The 21,619-nt window shown below is 45.5% G+C and overlaps 1 protein-coding gene across 1 annotated transcript in view; it reads right to left on the bottom strand.

The window, feature by feature from the left end:
- Positions 1 to 659: 659 nt before the first annotated feature.
- Positions 660 to 21,619, bottom strand: part of LOC143723384 (coiled-coil domain-containing protein 148-like) — a 278,157-nt gene continuing 257,197 nt past the window's right edge. The window contains exon 15 of the mRNA XM_077215748.1: positions 660 to 2,124. Within this exon, the coding sequence (XP_077071863.1) occupies positions 1,978 to 2,124 (147 nt within the window). The 3' untranslated portion in view covers positions 660 to 1,977. The remainder of the gene's footprint in view (positions 2,125 to 21,619) is intronic.

The raw sequence follows: 21,619 nt of genomic DNA, 5'->3' as shown, positions 1-21,619 counted from the left end.
TCAGTCCCTCTGAACACAAATGAAGCACATTCTTCCTAAAACCCAAAGTCTTTTAGAATGAATGTAAATTATGGACATTGGCATGAGAATGCCTAGATGAGACTGTTTCTGAAACATTTACGACTCTGTGATGTGTCCCGGAACAACTCACAAACTTCTCCCACTGTAGACAAACCCAGGTGGCCTCCCCGTCCACACACACACACACACACACACACACACACACACACACACACACACACACACACACACACACACACACACACACACACACACACACACACACACACACACACACACACACACACACACACACACAATAACTTTTAACGAATTTTCCCATTAAAGACATTTTAATTAGATATATTTCATATGTCATGAAATGGAGCTTGGCACACCTTGTGACATTTTGTGTGTATGGTCTGAGGGAAAAGTTTGAATTGGGATTCAGAAGTTAGCTGTTTGTACTGCTGGGTGTGTTTTTAAAATTGTGTGTGAGGATTTGAGAAAATAGTGAGTTGTTCCAAGAATTGTGACTAAGCAATTGAGAAAAACTGTAAACAGCTGGATTTTGTGATGTAAAAAAATGCAATGCCACTGAACACCAAAATCACTTTTCAGAAAAGAAGAAAAATAATAATCTGCATAAGCCTAAACTAAAGTTGAAGCACCCTTGGATTTTTATTACAGCACTCAGGAGCTTGGCACACCTTGACAAATATTTTCTTTGCATTCTCCTTTTCAGAAGCATTACAGGGGTAGTATTTACAAATAATTTTATCTTCAAGGGTTAGTTTACCAAAAAATGAAAATTCTTTGATTAGAACATCCCTCATGTTGTTCCAAATATAAGATTTTTTTTCATCTTCGGAACACAAATGAAGATCTTTGTAATAGAATCCGAGAGCTTTAGAGACAGCTACGAAACCTCCACTTTGATGCTTTAAAACGTTCATAAAGAGATCGTAAATTCATATGAATTGAACTGTTTAATCCAAATTATCTGAAGAGACTCGATCGAATTTAGGTTTTTATTCACATTTAAACATTGATCAGCAAATATAAACAGAAGCTTAAACGAACCTGCTTGACGTGCAAAACCAAACCTCATTGGTTCTGGCAGAAGCTCGAGAATGAACCTCATTAGTTCTTGCTGAAGCTCAAATGTTGCTGTGTAACACGAGAATGAACCTCACTGGTTCTCACATGTCAAGCAAACATGCTTGAGCTTCAGTTTGCCACAACTGATGTGTGAGTTGATGAATGTGTTATGTTTTATTCACATATAAATGTGAAGAAAGCCTAAATTCAATATGTTCATCAAATAAAGCAGTTTGACCTCTAAATATACAATACAATACAATACAGCATATATATTGTATAATAATTCAAGTATTGCATCTACGGCTAATTCTATTCTATTTTCCCTATAATCAATTAAACTAATTAACTAATTAATTTTCACATTTAAAAAATACTTTACACATATAGCGATACCAAAGATTAGACAAAGAAAGGCAGACTAGACTAGCTACATTTAAATTGCAGTGATACAGGCAATACCTTTTTTAAAAGTCGATGTCATTGTAAAATTCCAATATATTTACTTAGTCCAGACAGATGGAGAATAGAATGACAACTATCTTCACATGCAGGGAGCAACTTTTTTTTTAATGTTGCTGCAGACCTCTGGACAACCAACTTAACCAGTTTTCTCTTTGTCTTCTCATCAATTTTGGAGGGATGCCCTGTTTTCGATAGTGCCACTGTTGTGCCACAATTTCTCCAATTGTGGATGACTGTCAATGGAATATCTAATTTTGGGGGCTGAGAATCATTAAAAATTTAAATATGACATAGCTCAAAAAGTCACCAACATGTGGAACAAAACCTTTCATAATTATTAGGAATTATTGTTTTTATTAGTATTTTAAAATTATTAGTTTTAGGTAGACATATATGTGATTTATTTAATGTTCAGGTTCTGAAGGCAGTGGATTCCATGTCTCGTCTGGGTGGTTTTGGAGGTTGTATCTCAGACAGAATCTGTTTTGCATAAGGGGTGTTATGGAGACCTGCAGTTCTGAGCGCCTGTTCAATACGAACTCTGGGATCAGACACAATCTGAAAGACAGACAAAATAAGAAGAAAAAAAGGCAATTATTCATAGAATTGTTGATTCAATGCAAATCCATACAAGTCACCATGATCAAGCCTTCAAAGTGAGATGCTCAAGCAAAAGTCAGGGAAGTAATATAAATATAATTCTTATAATAGTTAAATGTTTCTTGTAACAGGAGTGGCTGTTGACCGGTTGATCTGCTTTGACATGACCAAGGTTAAAGTCAGTAACTTATCTCAGTTTTATGTTTACAGGATGTGATGTTATGAAACAAAAGTCTGAAAAAAGCTGTTTCACAGTTTGGCCTTGGGCAATAACTTTGTAAAGGCCAGAGTCCCAAAATGTCATCACAGGTTAACCATTATTATTGGCAGAAACAAAATGTCCCATGTTCTGAAAGTCAGAAGCAGGGTTGGGCAAACAGAATTTAAGAATAGGCTCTTTCAAATCAAGAATGTTATAATTGAAATTAGCTACTCTCCACAGGATATTTAAGTGGACTTTAGACTAAAATGACAGGAAGTGAAAACTGATGAAATTACAATGCACAGAATTTTAAACAAAATCACATAATAGAAGATTTGATTAGTCCAACAGAGACAGAGACAAAACAAACCATTAGATTATGGCAGGTATAGCCTTGGTGTGTGTGTGTGTGTGTGTGTGTGTGTGTGTGTGTGTGTGTGTGTGTGTGTGTGTGTGTGTGTGTGTGTGTGTGTGTGTGTGTGTGTGTGTGTGTGTGTGTGTGTGTGTGTGTGTGTGTGTGTGTGTGTGTGTGTGTGTGTGGTTGGGTTGGGTACTGCGCTGCAGGGTGTTGCTCCCCCTGAGCAACAAACACTGAACCAGACTATTTACTGTAAATGTTGAGCAGTAAATAAATGACTGGCTGCGAGATCAGCAGAGGCCAATCATCTTGTGCCATGCGGTAATGATGTGACTGCTTGCAGATTGCATGTGAAGAACCTTTCAGCCTGTGCCCTCTGGAGTTACAAGACTGAACTAGACACGTATCTAACTTTTCAGCACATTTGTTCTTAACTGATTAGACACAGACATCAAAGTTTTAATTTGTTGACTATATAATAAAAAGTTAAATTGTGAAATTAAAGTGAAAAAAGTAAAATAGTCCACCATTCCACTATCCACATTTTTCCTACACCTCATGATGCTTTGTGCGAATTATAGGAGTTATTGTGAGACAAGCACACACAAAGAATACTTATTTATAAAAAAAAAGAAAACACCAAAAAAAAAATGCCAACAGGAGAAACTAAGGCGGAGAAGATGGAGGGAGTAGAGGCGAGCAGGAGGACCAAGACCACATCCAGGACGATGTCCCACGAGTCGAAGGAGGGAGGAGCCAGGGTGGCGACTTGCCCGGTGGACATAGGCAGACCTCCATCTGCATCATTTTACTCATTCCTGCAGATTTTGTGCTCACACCAAAAGTGTGCACGCATATATGGGCTCATACTAAATTTAGTTATTTTTCGCTGCTTTATGCTTAAACACACACAATAATGACAAAATGCTGGTCTTGGCGAGTACTTAGGTAAACATGATCAGTTACATTTTAAGAGAACGTAAAAACGCATGTAGGGAACGGAGACGTTGCGTCGGATGACGACGAATGGGGTTTAGCTTAGAAAGCCTATCGACTTCGAGTATTACAAAACGAGCCAAAGAAATGCCATGGGTCTCCGGAATTTGCATTGCGTATCTCCGCCTTACCTCGTGGGTATAAAAGGAGGACACCTGCAACATGCAGATATGTTTCTTTGCTGAGGAGCCGAAACTGAACTCAGGCGATCGCCGCGGTACAGCGGAAGTGGCAGGAAGACGTAACGTCAGGTGGCAGGAAGTGGCAGGAAGACGTAACGTCTCCGTTAGAGAATACACATATGACCCAGAGGGATGCATATGGAGAACACTGGGGTGTCCAGCCGCAGGTGTAATATTTCAACCCCAGGGGTGGCAAGGTGGCTGGCCAAGGCAAAAACACACGCTCAGAGAGGCTTACAGTGGAAATACACATGTGGGGGTTGCTCAGAGGAGGGACCATGCACACGGGAGGCACCTAGCCGACGTGCAGGCAATAGACACTGGCGCCGGCGTACTGGAGGAACTCGGGGCTTTCGGGGAAGCTCACCTGAGGAGAATATAGCACGTTTCCAGTCCGTGGAGTGGAATGGGGAGCAAGCGAAGACACCTGAGCGGGTCCAGTACTAGCTGGTTGAAGCGAGTACACGAGAGGACACAGGCTCTACTCGGAGATAGTAGAATCTGGCGAATGTGTTAGGTGTCGCCCAGCCTGCAGCTCTGCAGATGTCTGTTAGCGAGGCGGCATGCGCTAGAGCCCAAGAGGACGCCACACTGAGGGGAGTGGGCAGTCATACCAAGGGGGAAAGGTCGACCTTGCTGCTGGTATGCCAAAGCAAAGGCGTCCACTATCTTTTCCAGTGAGACAACCTTTGCTTGGAGAAAGCCTTTCCCTTCAGCTTCCCACCATAATAGACAAAGAGCTGGTCTGAGGTCCTGAAACACTGCGTTCTGTCTACATAGGCGCAGAGAGCACGTACTGGACAGAACGGAGAGCACGTACTGGACAGAGCAGTGCCAAGGCTGGCTCTGCCTCCTCCAGGGGCAGCGCTTGCAGGATCACCACCTGGTCCCAGAAGGGAGTGGTAGGAACCTTGGGCACATATCCAGGCCGGGGTCTCAGGATCACGTGAGAGTAAGCCGGCCTGAATTCCAGGCACGCTTCGTCAATGGAGAATGTGTGCAGGTCCCCTACCCTCTTGATGGAGGCCAATGCAACCAGGAGTGCTGTCTTCATTGACAGGAACTTAAGCTCCACTGATTGCAAAGGCTCAAAGGGAGCACTCTGCAGGGCAGTTAGAACCACTGAGAGGTCCCAAGAGGGAACGAGAGGAGGGCGAGGAGGATTCAGTCTCCTTGCTCCCCTCAGGAACCTGACGATCAGGTTGTGCTTTCCTACGGGCTTACCTTCCACTGTAACATGGTGTGGGGCAATAGCTGCAATGTATATTTTCAGGGTGGAGGGACACAGCCTTCGCTCCAACCCTTCTTGAAGGAAGGAAAGCACAACACTGATCGAACATCTCCGGGGGTCTTCTTGGTGAGAAGAGCCCAGTTGATGAAGAGGTTCCACTTCCACAGGTTCAACGCGTAGACATGTCTCGTGGACGATGCTAAGCGGAAGTGATGGTAATAACCACCGCTGGTATTAGGATACTCAACCTGCCTCATCCCGTCAAGGAGCCACACGTGGGGGTTCCAAAGATCAGGACGAGGGTGTCAAGGGTATTTAGATGTCATTTTCAAATGAGAGAGATGGAGAACATAGAGAGCACACAGAGCACAAAGAGAAATGGTTTAGAAGGCTTCTGTTCATGCTTTTATAATGTTTGTTCCTCCCATTTGTTTGGTAAACCATGAGAATTATGTTTTCCCCTCCCCCACGGCACGGGGGGAATACATTTATGTAAAATTATAATGAACATTATACAATTATAACATGTTATAGTGACCTCAATAAAACAACCAAAACAAATGTGTGTGAAATTTTAATATTTCTTATGTTTTAAAAGATCCAAGATGGCGCCGCGGATGGCTGCCTCGGTGTGGAGCTCTCCAGCTATTGTGTTGTTTTTGTTCGTTTGTTCTGCGTTTAGTCATTCTTTTCCTATCAGTTTCACCAAAGACGAACTACTGGACATTAGGAAACACACACCAGAAACCTTTTCTACCACTCACAATCAGCACTGGCGCTCCCCAAGGGTGCGTTCTCTCCCCACTGCTCTTCTCCCTGTACACTAATGACTGCACTTCTAAAGACCCCACTGTCAAGCTTCTGAAATTTGCAGACGACACCACTGTCATCGGTCTCATCCGAAACGGTGGCGAGTCTGCTTACAGACTGGAGGTTGAACAGCTGGCTGCCTGGTGCAGTTATAACAACCTTGAGCTGAACACGCTCAAAACAGTGGAGATGATCGTGGACTTCAGGAGGAACAGCTCAGCACTCCCCCCACTCACCATCATGAACAGCACTGTGGAAGCACTGGAGTCATTCAGGTTCCTGGGCACTATCATCTCTCAGGACCTGAAGTGGGACAATCACATTGACTCCACTGTGAAAAAGGCCCAGCAGAGACTGTACTTCCTTCGCCAGCTGAGGAAGTTCAACCTGCCACAGGATCTGCTGATTCAGTTCTACTCAGCCGTCATTGAGTCTGTCTTGTGCGCTTCCATCACTGTCTGGTTTGGTTCAGCTACCAAATCAGACATCAGGAGACTACAACGGACAGTCCGGACTGCGGAGAGGATTATTGGTGCCCCCCTGCCAAACCTCCAGGACCTGTACTCTTCCAGAGTGAGGAAGAGAGCAGGTAAAATCATCACAGACTCCACTCACCCTGGACACCACCTGTTTGAACTGTTACCGTCAAGACGGAGACTCAGATCACTGGCCACAAGAACATCTCGGCACAGGAACAGTTTCTTCCCACAGGCCATTTCCCTCCTGAACAGTTAACACTCCTCCCAAGGCATATGCCTGTAAGTGCAATACTCCCACTGTTTAGTGCAATATCCCACAACTCAGGTGATACTTATATGTAGATTTATTTATTTATAATATTCAAAACACTGTAAATAGGTTCATAATCTGTAAATCTGAAAATGTCTATTCTGACTAAACCCAACTGTGATAGTTTTATTCTCATATATTTATATTTTTATTTTTTATTCTTATAATTTGTAGTATTATGTTTCATGTTGTATTTGTATATGTCCACTGGAAGCCTCAGTACCAAAACAAATTCCTTGTGCATGCAAGCACACTTGGCAATAAAGCTCTTTCTGATTCTGATTCTGATTCTGATTCTGATACAGCTAAAAGTGCCGGGGGTCAAATTGACCCCAAGGAACACCGATGCTACAAATTGTATACAGGACATTGAAAAAATATCAGCAGGTTAGTTTTATGTTTACAGAGTTGTCCCATTAAATTAGGAAAAGTCATTAAATCTGAAGCAAAAAATTTTTTTTTTTTTTTTGTACAGACATTAAACATTGAATGGGGTCAAATAGACCCCAAAGATAATAGGAGGGTTAAAGGGGCTATGTGTAGTTTTTAGCGGCCTCTAGCAGTGATGTTTCAGATTGCAACCAATTTTTACAAGAGCGCTCGTGCGCGTGCTCGAACTCAAGAGCAAACACGCATGGTACCGGCCGCACTGAGACTTTCAACACACCGGAGAAAGCATCACAATAGGGATGAAAGCCAACTCCTTCACATAGAAATAGGAATACTGGCCTTCAGAGGTAATAGCAAAACCCGACAAGTGGATCATTGTAATTTGTGATTACAACCCCTTCACACACAGGCAATAAAAAAAGGATTCATTTTACAAGAAAAGCTACATATAGCACCTTTAAGCTGGACTGTGATGATGGTTAATTTTACTTCTAGATCTACATTTTCTTTGTTCAGCAGAAACAAACTTTACAGTGATAACAGAATTATTTTCCTGTTATCTCTGTAAAGCAGCATTTAAACAATCTATATTGTCAAAAGCGCTATAAAAATAAAGGTGACTTGACTTGTTAGAAACATTTAAATATTGTTCAGAAGCAAAGTATCGCAGCTGCTTTGTTTACAGGGTTACCAGAAACGACTGCATTTCTGCTGTTCCATCAGCGCCATCTACTGTCAGAGAGTGAATGTGCAAGCCTGCAACCTTAGCCGAAAAAAGCTTAATGCCTGCTAACGCTGTGGTATGCGGTTCATTAAGAAGATAGCATTGTATAATTTACCTATTACTCCTTTTATTTTCACCTGTACATGCTTCTATAAAAATCTGGGTCAGTTTAGAAAAAGTAGCCTACTACTAAGCCTACAGCTTTTGATCTCCGTCCAAAAAAATGCCGTACTTTTAGATACCTATAAAAGTCCTGTCGATTGATATCAAAGTTCATGGTTCTTAAAGTTATCCAAATCCCCATTACATATAATTTTGCAAATGACAGTAATGCCGTGAGAGATTCAGGTCTTATACCTGTGATCATAACGAGCTGGATTAAATTGTGGATCATAGGCCGGCCAACCCAGTACTTTTACAGATCGTTTACAATGGACTGACGATGTGCACCTGATTTATAAGGCTGCCTTTTCTCATATGATATAAGACTATCAAGGTGATTTGATTGTACTTTTTTTGATTGTACTTAAAGTCTGGCACTTCATTATTGTGGCTTTATGAAAGAGTGGATAAAAATAACTGGTGATAACTTTCAGACTCAACCAATCTGCGGTCATTCAATCTACACAGCCCAGGACAGACTGTATTGGAGTATCCATCAAAAAAAAAAAAAAAAATACAAATTCTATATCCTTCCTATATCCTTTGCTGCATAGTTTGGAGAGCACTGTCGGTAGTTGCAGGCTGCAGGGTCTAGGGTCTTCTATCGTTCCATATAAATCTAGAGATATGTTTGTCTCATTCTCTAAACTGTTTACAAGAGATCTAAATTGGCAGTGCTATAATTTGCATATAAATAAATACATTAATTTGGGTAAAATATTCCTCCTAATAGATTTTACCCAGCTGCCCATATCTAGAGGAAGCAAAGCCCATCTGTACAATTCTTTATAGATTTTCCTATTTAATAGGTTATAATTTAAACTATGTAAAGAGGACAAATCCTTTGCTAAATATATCCAAAAATACTGAATATGATAAATTCCAATTAAAATTATACCTATTTGCCAGTTCCCTTTCAGTCGATAACGTCGGACGTAGTCAACGTCGACTGAATGGGGATCGCTTCAGAGAGCCAATGTTCTTCGAGTACTACTGAACGAGCCAATGGAATTGGCGTGCGTGATTCGCATCACACACTCCACCCCCGTGGCGCAGGTATAAATACGGAAGTGGATGCCCGCACTAGTTGCCTTTCGCTTCGGAGCCGATCATTTGATGTCTCTGAAGAGTGCTGTTGTTCTTCGGGAAGACTCTCCCAGTGCTGGTGGTTTCTACAGTGCGAGTGCAGCGGTGATCGCGAGCTTTGAGCTCTCAACCGCTGTTTTAACAGCAACAAATTCTAAATGTTTATGCTGGTTAGAGGGCGGAAAAGTGAGTGCTTCACTGTTTCAGTTCACTGTTCAGTGTTGCCGTGGTCATTCCCCTGTGTGGCACTGGTGAGGGGTCCGGCACTGGTGAGGGGTCCTATTTCCTGAAAGAACAACACGGGTGCGTTTGCGTCTTTTTCAAGATGTCATTCCACCTGTGCGTTTCTGGATGCGGTCGTTCCCTTTTCCTTTCTGATTGTCACAATAGTTGCATCACGGGTTTGAGCTATATATTTATGTGTATATAAATATGTATATATATATATTTATATGTTCAGCACGCTGAGGCAGCTTTGTGGACGGCTCATGTTCTCATTGCGGGAATATGACTGTCGCGGTGTTGAGATCGAGAATCGCCTTTGTCCGCAAAGCGTGACTCCCCATTGACATGACCCACCCCCGGGTGCCATGTGGAATGGGTGATCGGAGGATAGTGATGGATGTCTCACCCGGTAACCATTCCCTGTGGGCTCCTCACTCCATCACACCACAGCCGATGGAATTCCTGTTAAGCATGCTGGTCCCTCTGTAATGGACCGATCAGCTATTTCAATGGGGGTTCCCCTGAGGATAAGATGTCTATAGCAGCATCGGAGGGTGAGCTGGCCTCTGGAAATGACGACTCGGCTGTGTTATCTCCCTCTGGGAGTGTAAGATTGCCCGAGCCAGATCCAGAAATGTCAGCTATGCTGAAACGGGCCGCTGAGGCTGCCGGACTCGAGTGAAACCTCCATCGTGTCCCGTTCAGTCTCGGTTGGAGGTTTGGTATCTCGGGGCGGGCCGTGCTGGTTCTCAGCTCGCCGTCCCAGTGCCTTTTTCCCAAAATGCATGGAGAGCTTATCAGGTTGTGGACGGCACCTTTCTACAGGCCTCAGCATGGAGCCGGCCGCAGTAGGGACACCCAGCCCGCTCCAGGCGCTGCCAAGCCAGGTGGCAAGCGACAGCGAAAGCATTCCAGAGCGGGCTCCCAGGGATGGATGAGGATGATCTTGGAGTTGGTCACTCCCTCCCCCTGGGTGAGGGCCGGGTGGAGTCTTTGTTTGTGTGTGTGTCTGTTCCGCCACTGGCTCCCCCAAAAAAGCGGAGCAACCGATACCCACACTTCAAAGAAAGATCAAATTCATCTGTTCCTGGGTTCCAAGAGGGCCAGTCTGGCGGGTGTGACCCTGTATAGCCTTACACCCCTCAGCCCCCCCTTGGTCGCCAGCAGGCAGCTTGGTCTGTTCGAGGACCCGGTCATACGCCTTCTCACGCGCCCCCTGCCGCTAGTGGAGACTGCTGGAGGTAAGTGTTGTACAGCACACTAACACCACACTCTCCACTTTCCTACCCTACCTCAGGCTCGGCTTTCCCGCTTAAGTTAGTGATAATCATCACATTAGGTGTTGAGCAGACGTGCTCCTGAAAATCCAGTAATATTCAACACACATAGTGTTGAGCAGTGCTCCTGACTTGTGCGCGCTTATCTTATCCTGCTGGTGAAGGATTTGATATAGCTGCTCCTCCAGCCGGTATGAAGGCCAGTTGCAAACTCATTCTTCGTGCTACTAGGTGGTGGGTCACGACCATCTTGGCCCAAGATTGGTCTGCATCTCCGACCTGAATGACGTGCTTCAGATCTCTAACTTCCGCGCCGCAGGCCATCCTGTGTGTTGCGCGTGAGGGTTGAAGTATCAGTACAGAGTCCTTCCCTTCAGAAGGACTTCCCTTCCCTTCCCTACAGAGTGCTCCTGAGCCCGTTGGGTCTTCAGGTCAACTGGGAGAGAGTAATCTCGCCCACGGATTGAACATCTCTTTTTCAGCTTTGGAGGTGGACTCGGTCCGACACGTCTCTCCAATGAGAATGTGTTCAGCTGGTGCGTATAGAAGTGAGAAAGGGTCCCACTGAAAGAACTTTCAGAGGCTCCTGGGTTAGATGCAGCCACTTGGCTTCCTCCATATGAAGACCGCTTCAGCGCTAGCTTCACGATCAAGACCCGAGGTGACCGTGGCAGAGCAGCTCAACCTGTGTGACTACAGTTCACCCGAGTCTGCTGCCAAACCCTCACCGACTGAGGGGCCGAGTACAAATGGCGTGCGTTAACGGGGGCCTGGGCGACCTCCGACTGCACGTGCATTTGTTTCTCGAGTTGTTAGACATGGCGACCGTTAAGTGAACTTCCCTCGCATGGCACAACTCACCCGTTACCTCCTCCTTTGAGTCAGAAGCTTCTGAGGACACTTTGTTCCACTCTTCCCGCTCAACTCAATCGTGCCGTCGACGAGCCTCATGACAGTTATAGCCAGCCTGAGTGGAGACTCTATCCCCTGGGTTCCAGCTGGGTCATGACCACTCCGGGGCCGCTCAGTTGCTTCTCCAGTTTTGTCTCCCTGCCAGTTGTATTGTTTCTGTCTGAGCGGATAACCCTTGGACAGACACTGGCTCTCAGCTGCCCCGGGGCCCGCAGAAATGCGTTTTCCCAGTGAGCCTCCTAAAAAGTGACTGCGACTCATGGTTGCCTGGCGCCTGCTCAAGTCAGTGAATCCTTTCACACTCAGTGTTGAGCAGAAATGATCCTGTAGCTCAGTGAAGTTCTTCACACTCAAGTGTTGAGCAGAAATACTCCTGAAGCTCAGTGAACTTATCACACTCAAGTGCTGAGCAGAAATGCTCCTGAAGCTCAGTGCTCTACACATGTAGTGTTGAGCAGTGCTCCTGTCTTTTTGCGCCCATCGCTTGCACCTATGGTGCCAAGTCAGGAGGGAGCATGTCTTCATAGTTGCCCCTTATTGGCCCAACCAGACCTGGTTCCCATCGACAGCCTTCCTGACTTCCCCTGAACACTTTTTCAGGGACGGGGCACGATGGCACCCGCCTTCTAGTCCTGGAGATTCCGGGTGGTATTACACTGAACGCGGAGGTTCAGGTGTCTATCACAGGAACATGTGATGGTTACCATCACTTCTGCAAGCACCCCCTGGAAAAAGTTAGTGTGCCTACGCATTAGAAGTGTAACCTAGTCGTTGAGTGCCTCTTCTCTTCGTGAGGAGATCCTGAAAGCTTTCGATCATTTCAGTGGTCTCTTTCCTGCAAGATGGGTTGGAGTAGGCTGTTTTCCTTCACCCTCAAAATGATGTTGCCTTGGTGTTCTTGACACTCATTATGATGCAGAAGCGTGGGAATCACGTCCTGATCGTCAGGTTCCTGAGGGAGTAAGGTAATGTAAATCCTTGCGCCCCTCTTTATCCTCTTGGGCCTTATATGTGGTGCAACTGCACTGCAGAGACCACCCCTGAGCCACTGTAGGCAGTGAGTTTTCAGTTAAATCAGTTCTCCTGCTCGCATGGTCTCTACTAGAGGGTAGAGACTTGCTCGCTTTCGGTCAACGTATTATGCCTGGAGTTCGGGACGGCTAACTCTCACGAGCTGTGACCCCGGCCTGGATTGTGCCCAAGGTTTCTACCCCTCCCGTAATAAGATCAGGTGGTGAGCCTGCAAGCGCTGCCCAAGAGGAGGCAGACCCAGCCCTGGCTTCTCTGTCCATCCACAGACCAGCTCTTGTCTGTTAGGAATTCAGCACAGAGGGAAGGCTTTTCCAAGCAAAGTTGGCCCACTAAATGTGGTTGCCTTTATTTCAGTGAAAGATTCTGAGATGCTCATGTCCACTTAGGTGTTGAGCTCCTCTATAATGAGTGTTTTGCTCCGCCTGGGCGTTGACAGAGTGCTTTGCTGACAGATTTAGAGTTGGGGGCTGGGCGACATCTAGTTGAACCGCTGCTTCCCGTGGGCTCCCTTCTCATGAAGCCAGTTTCACCGTGAGCCCGATTCAAGGGTCGGCTTGCTGTGTCATTCCCCTCCTATGGACTGGATACGTGCGCCTTTCTTCTCCAGTTGAGTTCCCTGAAATTGAACCCTGTTGAGTTCCTCTACATCCCTCCGACGTCGGACGTGCGTAATGTCTGGTGTTAGGCCTACCACTCGACTGAAAGGGAACATCCTGGTTGCGTATGCAACCCACCGTTCCCTGAAGGAGGGAACGGAGGACGTAGTCCCCTTGCCACTATCGCTGGACCACTGCTGACTCCGGGTTACGCTTGGCTCCTCAGTGGAAAAGCAACTTGTGCATGCATCCAGGGCGGAGTGTGTGATGCGAATCACGAACGCCAATTCCATTGGCTCGTTCAATAGTACTCGAAGAACATTGGCTCTCTGACGCGATACCCATTCAGTCGACGTCGACTACGTCCTCCATTCCCTCCTTCAGGGAACAGTAGGTTGCATACGCAATCAGGACGTTCTTGTGTGGGAACAAAGTTTAGTGTCAAAGCCTGAGTCTTATGAATGTTAAGTGAATATCCAGAGTAGCTACATGACATCTTTAAGACGTCCATCAACAAGGGTACTCCCGAGCCTGGGTTTTGTAATGTCGCCAGTCTGCATACAAACAGATTTTGTATTCTACTCCCCCTATAATTATTCCATCTAAACCATTATTCTGTCTAACTGTTTTGGCCAATGGTTCAATAAAGAGGTTAAAAATAGAGAGTTAAAAAGAGAGAGAGGCTGATGGGTCTGTATCCTCGTTGTAACACTATTGAGAGACTGCCGTTGATTTTTATCCTAGCTGTCGGAGAGGAGTATAATGTCTTTATGCATTGTATAAATCCTCTACTAAACCCAAATCTATCCATAACTTGATAAAGAAATTCCCAACCAACAGAATCAAAAGCCTTCAGGGCATCTAAACTAAGAAGAATTGCTTTGCTTTTTCTTTTATTTATAAAATCATGTACAGCGATCTCCGAATGTTATCATGTGTTTGCCTATTCCTAACAAACCCTGTTTGGTCTATGTTTATTATGAGCATCATCTTTTCCAAACTTCTCGCTAAAACTGATGCAAACAATTTATAATCCGAATTCAGGACACTTATTGGCCTATATGATTTGCAGCCTAGCTTATCCTTGCCCTCCTTTAGTATTACAAAGATATAAGCTTTCCTGAAAATAAATGAAATAATATATTACGTTAATATAATGTTATATATTACAATATATTTAATAATACATAAAGAATTGCCGCTTTTCATGTATTGAAAATTTTATTTACAATATATTTACACTGTAAAATGTAATTAGTTGAGTATACTTCGAAAACATGGAAAATGATTGCCTTAAATTGGATGTTTTACTCAAAGTCGTAAGTTTCTACAATAAAAACTTACAAAAGAGTGTCAGAACAATGACTGATGGCATACATTAACTGTATTTATTAAACAGAAACTCAACTGAAAAAAATAAAAAACATCAAGAGGACTGCAATAGAATTTTATAAAAAGCAACATCCTCATATCATCAGTGTTTCTTGGTCTTCTCCTGGACTGAACCACAGGCATACAAAAGAGTATGCCTGTCTTCAGCACAATGGTGACCCATAAAACTCAGACAACATAAACCCTTTAAATCAGATACAGCATTTCTCTTGGCTCTTTTTGGCCATAACGACAGTGTCTAAAAACACAGTTAAAGCAGCCAGAGAAAAACTAATGTTATAAGAGTTATAAAACAAGAGTCAAACTGCCCAACTAAAGCAAATAGTGATCTCCATCTGGTGACTGAAAAAATATATTATTTTCAATAAATTATCAATATTTAAAGGAACAATATGCAGGATTTTTTGCCACCAGGGGTCGCTAACCTCTCACAATAACAAAGGCATATATTGATGACGTATATTACACATTAAACTGAATTATGGATCTTGTCACCAAGCTGATGGATCTTTTATGGATGAATGAATACATTGATGTTTTTATCATTACTGTGGTGTTAAGCAGGGCGCGATTGCTACACGTACCAGCGCCACACGCAACGCGAGACCCATGGATATAAAAGAATAAGGACATTTCATTCTCCCGAACTACACGCAAGAGCTGAATTAATACTCACACAGGTCAGTTTATTAGACGAATTAAACTTGAGTCAACGCAGCGCTGTTTCACTTGCTCAAACAGTTACACTATCACACTGTAGTGAAGGTTCAGTGTTGGTGTGATGGAAGAAGACAGGGGTCGGCGTGACTGGGACTCGTACACTTTTATTTGGCTGAGAAACAGAAGAAATGCGCTGTGCGCGCTCTAACATAAACCACGTTCAAGTTCAGAGAACACTCTTTCCACTATAAATATATTACTCATTCCACTATTTAAAATATCACTCTTTCCACTATATCAGGTAACACTCTTTCCACTTTCAGCGTCCAGCTCACGTCTCGTGCACGAGTACCCAGTCCTTCTCTCTCTGCTCTCTTGCACCAGCCGGCTTTTATGCGGTCTCCCCACGCCAATTACTGCAATCAGAGACAGGTGTTTGCATTCTGCACTTGACCTACTTACTCACCGCTCGGCTCCGTCGTTGCTCTCGCACTACAGACTTCGCTGAACCACGCCCCCCTCGCCACATACCCCCACCGCCCGACTCAGGCCGGGGAGCCGTCCGGCCTGCAGCCTCCCCCCTCTCCCCCCTCCTCCTGGAGAGGAAGTCAGCCACAACCATCTGTGCACCCGGCCTGTGGATCACCTTGAACTTAAAAGGCTGTAAGGCCAGATACCAACGGGTGATCCGCGCGCTGGTATCCTTCATGCGGTGGAGCCACTGCAGGGGAGCGTGGTCCGAACAGAGGGTGAACTCTCGACCCAGGAGGTAGTAGCGGAAGGTGAGAACGGCCCACTTGATGGCTTAACCTTCCTTTTCAATGGTGCTGTACATAGTCTCTCTCTTCGAGAGCTTCCGACTAATGTACAGCACCGGCCGTTCTTCACCCTCTATCTCCTGGGACAAGACTGCGCCCAGCCCCCTGTCCGACGCGTCAGTCTGTAGGGAAAAAGGGAGAGAAAAGTTAGGAGCCTGTAAGAGCGGTCCGCCACATAGAGCAGCTATTATCTGAGTAAAGGCCTGCTGACACCGCTCCGCCCACTGGACAGTATCTGGTGCTTCCTTTTTAGTCAGATCAATCAGCAGGCTAGCAAGGTCCGAATAATTAGGCACAAACCTTCTGTAATATCCAGCTAGCCCCAGGAACTGTCTAACCTCCTTTTTGGTCTTAGGTCTCGGACAGGTCGCAACTGCTGCGGTCTTATCAATTTGGGGACGCACCTGTCCATGACCCAAGTGGAAGCCCAGATACCTAACTTCCACGCGCCCAATTGCATACTTCTTTGGGTTGGCGGTGAGCCCCGCCCCTCGCAGCGTCCTGAGGACAGCTCGCAAATGCTGCATATGCCGCTGCCAGTCGTTACTATAGATGATAATATCATCCAAGTAAGCAGCAGCATTTGCAGTATGCGGCCGGAGAATTCTGTCCATCAGGCGCTGGAAGGTTGCGGGAGCCCCGAACAAGCCGAAAGGAAGAGTAACAAATTGGTGTAATCCAAACGGCGTCGTGAAAGCAGTTTTTTCTTTAGATATTGGAGATAAGGGGATCTGCCAATACCCTTTTGTCAAATCCAGTGTCGAATAAAATCGAGCGGTACCGAGCCGATCAAGCAATTCGTCAACCCGTGGCATTGGATATGCATCGAATTTCGACACAGCATTCACCTTGCGATAATCCACACAGAACCGGACGGAGCCGTCGGTTTTAGGCACTAAAACTATCGGGCTTGCCCAGTCACTGTTGGATTCTTCTATTACCCCCATGTCCAGCATAGCTTCTAATTCATCCTGAACTATTTTCTTTTTATGTTCAGTTAAACGATACGGCCGGCTGCGTACTATTACGCCCGGTTCGGTCTCAACGTGGTGCTGAATGAGATTTGTCCGACCAGGTAGGGGCGAGAACACATCAGCAAACTCTGCTTGTAAATTACGTATGTCAGTGATCTGGGACGGCGAGAGGTGGTCTCCAGCAAATGCCAGAGCGAGAGATTGGGGTTTTGAACTCGCTTCTGGGCCGAGATCCTCCTCCCCACTTACCACCGTCGCCAGCATCACTGACTCCGCCTCATTCCATTTTTTAAGGAGGTTAAGGTGGTAAATTTGATGTGCCCCGTCCCTATCTGATCGGACAACCTCATAGTCGAGGTCCCCGACTCGCCGTGTGACCACAAACGGCCCTTGCCACTTCGCGAGCAATTTAGAGATGGATGTGGGGAGCAATACAAGTACTCCCAGTGCAAATTTGCGTAGTCTAGCCCCCCTGTTGTACAGCCGACTTTGCTTGTCCTGAGCCTGTAACAAATTCTCCATAGAGAGCCGCCCCAAAGTGTGGAGTTTTGTTCTCAGGTCCAAGACATACTGAATTTCGTTTTTTCTATTCGAAGGTCCGTCCTTCCAAGCCTCTCTAAGCACACCCAGCACCCCGCGGGGCTGACGCCCATAGATAAGCTCGAAGGGGGAAAACCCCGTGGAGGCTTGGGGGACCTCGCGTACAGCGAACAAGAGGGGTTCTAGCCACTTATCCCAATTTTTGGCGTCTTCCCGTACAAACTTACGAATCATGGATTTTAACGTGCGATTAAAACGTTCCACCAAGCCGTCTGTTTGTGGGTGATAGACGCTGGTGTGAATCGATTTAATGCCCAATAATTCGTACAGTTCGCGAATAGTGCGTGACATAAACGCCGTGCCTTGATCGGTGAGAATCTCTTTCGGGATTCCCACCCGGGAGATTAATTGAAACAGTGCGCTCGCCACGCTTTTAGCGGAAATATTGCGAAGCGGCACTGCTTCTGGGTATCGCGTTGCATAATCCACCAGGACTAATGCAAAGCGATGCCCCCGTGCAGATCGTTCTAATGGCCCAATGAGGTCCATTCCAATTCTTTCGAAGGGGACCTCCATTAAGGGAAGAGGGCACAAAGGTGCTTTTGGGTTGGCCGGTGGATTCACCAACTGACATTCACGACAAGACTCGCACCACTTGCGCACGTTCTCGTGAATGCCCGGCCAGAAAAATCGGGTCATTAAACGATTTAGTGTAGCTGCCTGCCCTAAATGTCCAGCCATCGGATTACAGTGAGCCGCCTGGAAAAGCATTTCCCGACGGCTCTTTGGAACTAATAACTTAGTTGTATCTTGCTTTGACTGGGTGTCTTGGGTCACCCGATACAACTTATCTTTTATGATAGCAAAATAAGGATATGAGGGCGGTCGGTCGGGGTGGAGGGGCTGCCCGTCGATCGTACGGACCTGGTCAAACGCATTTTTAAGCGTCTCATCTCGGGACTGTTCCAGAGGAAAGTCATCACCCTCTGAAAGAATCCTTCTTTCAACCCCGTTCCGAACCTCTGGGACAGGTACCGAGGGCCCCGGCACAGCCTCTCCAACCTGAGCGACCGCTCCCCTCTCCTGCTTCCTTTTTGTCCCAGAAGCACCCGCACAGAAATAACCCAATAGTGTTTTAAACCCCGGCCAATTGGTCCCCAAAATTAACGGGTGCCGGAGGTATTGGCAAACGGCCACCTCCACCCTATGCTTTTGGCCCCGAAATTGGATAATGACTCGCATTAAAGGGTAATCCATCACCTCCCCGTGCACACACCAAACCCTAACCGTGCGGCTCTTATCCAATGCCTCTGGTTGTATTAGATTTTGATGGATAGAGGTTACAGCCTGAATCCACTAAAGCCTGATAGGTACCCCCCTCAATAATCACTGGTATTTGGTACAACCCATCTTGATCGGGGGCAGCCTGTGGTGTGTCAGGGACCCTGACCAGTGTCCCCACCTCCATCACGGGGCACCGGTCAATAAAATGTCCAGGGTCCCCGCAACACGGCCCACCAACACTCTTTCCACTATAAATATATTACTCTTTCCACTATTTAAAATATCACTCTTTCCACTATATCAGGTAACACTCTTTCCACTTTCAGCGTCCAGCTCACGTCTCGTGCACGAGTACCCAGTCCTTCTCTCTCTGCTCTCTTGCACCAGCCGGCTTTTATGCGGTCTTCCTACGCCAATTACTGCAATCAGAGACAGGTGTTTGTCATTTTGCACTTGACCTACTTACTCACCGCTCGGCTCTGTCGTTGCTCTCGCACTACAGACTTCGCTGAACCACGCCCCCCTCGCCACACACACTAAACGGCATTTGAGTGTGTTGAATGATGTTAGTTAGGTTGTGTGTTGGCTGTATGAGACTAAGTACGTTAAGCTAGATCAACATTAGAATAACATACAGATCAAATTCTAACATTTCATCATTTTGAATGTCTGTCTTATAAAGTAAATGCAGCACTCGCGTCTCTGTCAAGTCGAAGTTAGTCGCGGACGTGGAGCTCTCGGCATCTCGAAAGATGCTGATCTTCGTTTTAGTCCTCTTTTTGTCTCAAAGTCTGCTTGCCATGGTCCATAATGTTTGAACAAAACAACAACAGCGTGAGCTTCCTGCTAGGCATAACGAGCATAACCCAGTTGTCAACGTATGTCGTCATGTTGCTACGGCAGTACAAGCGGTCTAAAGTCAATGACGCAGTATTTTTTTGGTTATTTAAAGGGCGCATTAGTAATATGAGCCTATAGGCAGGTACACAATGCACGTACACTCTGCTTGTTACACACACAGGGATGCACAACAGCACACAAACTGGACAAATATTAAAAATAAAAGGATTAAAATGTAAAAGATTAATATTGTGTGCATAAAGATCTTGTCCCGTACTGCGCTCGCACCATGGTGGATTCGCTATTTACATGACGGAATTTGCAAGCGGAAAAAATTGCCGGATTCCACCATATTTTAACTGTGTAACTGTGTGTGTAATAAGCAGATTGTACGTGTGTTGTGCACCCGCCTATAGGCGCACATTACTAACGCGCTTTTTAAATAACAAAAAAAAATACTGCGCAGTTTTTTTATTTTTTATTTAAAAAGCAGTCTATTTCAGTTGCCTCAAAATAGCAATGCGAAAACAATGCGCCTGAACACACCTTGTTTTCAGACCAGGACGCTCATGGGTGCACAAATTGGCGCAAGTGCATTTGCTATTTAAACAACGTGGCACAGGATGTGGCGCAGGGCGCTTGGCGCTCCATTGCGCAGGTTGTATGATAGATTTTAGACCATGCACTTAGATTGTTAAAATAATGCCCATGGCTTCGCTCACCACTTTGCGAATAGAGCTGAGCGCAGCCGTCGAACCCCCATCTTCCTTAACGTCACCCTCTTCCCTTGAGCCGACTTCGCTAGCGTGGTCTCTCTGACCTTTTCAATTTCTAATGTACTTGGATTTCGGGTATTATATTTGGCCGATATCAGAGCTGTGTCTTATGCTACCATTCTGTATTACACGCTACCAAAAGATACACTTAATAATGCATTCTAAAAAAAAATAATAATTCATAATAAGGAATTTACTGTATTTTAAAGTGCCCACGATAACAATATTGTGCATGTTCCCTTTCGTTCAGTCACTCCGAGTTACGTCAGTGACTGACGAAATGGGGGTTTCGCTTAGAAGCCTATGACCTTCGAGTTCTACAAAACAAGCCAATGGAAAGGAAATGCCATGGGTCTGCGGAATTTGCATAGGGCAACTCCACCCCACCGCGTGGGTGTGAAAGGAAGAGCTGCAGGCGGGCCGACACCCAACACATTCGCGAGATTCTATAATCTCCGGGTAGAGCCAGTGTCCTCTCATGTACTTGCTTCCACTAAGCCAGTAAGTAGGACCTGTTCGGTGTCATCGCTTGCTGAGCCATTCCACTCCACAGACTGGATATGTGCGCTATTTCATTCAGATGAGTCCTTCTTAGACCCCGAGTTCCTCCAGTCACCAGAGTGGATGCCCGGTTGGTCAGCCCTCGTGATTAGCTAGGTGCATCCGTGTGCATGGTTCACCCGTTGGGCAACCCCCACGTGTATTTCCATATTAAGTCCGAGCATGTGGTTTCCCTTGCCTCAAGGTTGAAACCATCCATGAAACCATTCCATCCTGCGGGCTGGATACCTCTGAGTTTCCATATATGCATCCCGCACTCGGGTCAAGTCAAGTCAAGTCACCTTTATTTTTATAGCGCCTTTTACAATACAGATATTTTCAAAGCCTCTTTATAGAGATAATAGGAAAATAATGTTGAAATAATATTGTCAAAATATAAAATTAAAATTCCCCAACTAAGCAAGCCAAAAGCCAATGGCGAAAAAGGCGAAGAAAGGCAACAATGGCAAGGAACCAAAACTCCATCAGGTGACAGAATGGAGAAACAACCTTGGGAGAACCCAGGCTCAGTCAGGGGGCCAGTTCTCCTTTGGCCAATATGTGTATTCTAAGTCCTCCCTGCGGGTAGGCGCTGTGTAACATATTCCTCCTGTGATATGCCACCCAGTGTACCTTGGTATTCCTGTGTTAAGCCTA

Source organism: Siphateles boraxobius, unplaced genomic scaffold, assembly GCF_051911475.1.
Source record: "Siphateles boraxobius isolate OS27281-9 unplaced genomic scaffold, OSU_SipBor_1 7, whole genome shotgun sequence".
NCBI classification, from domain to species: Eukaryota; Metazoa; Chordata; class Actinopteri; order Cypriniformes; family Leuciscidae; genus Siphateles; species Siphateles boraxobius.
Note: the sequence above shows the minus strand (reverse complement) of the source record. Positions and strands in the feature narration are given on the sequence as shown.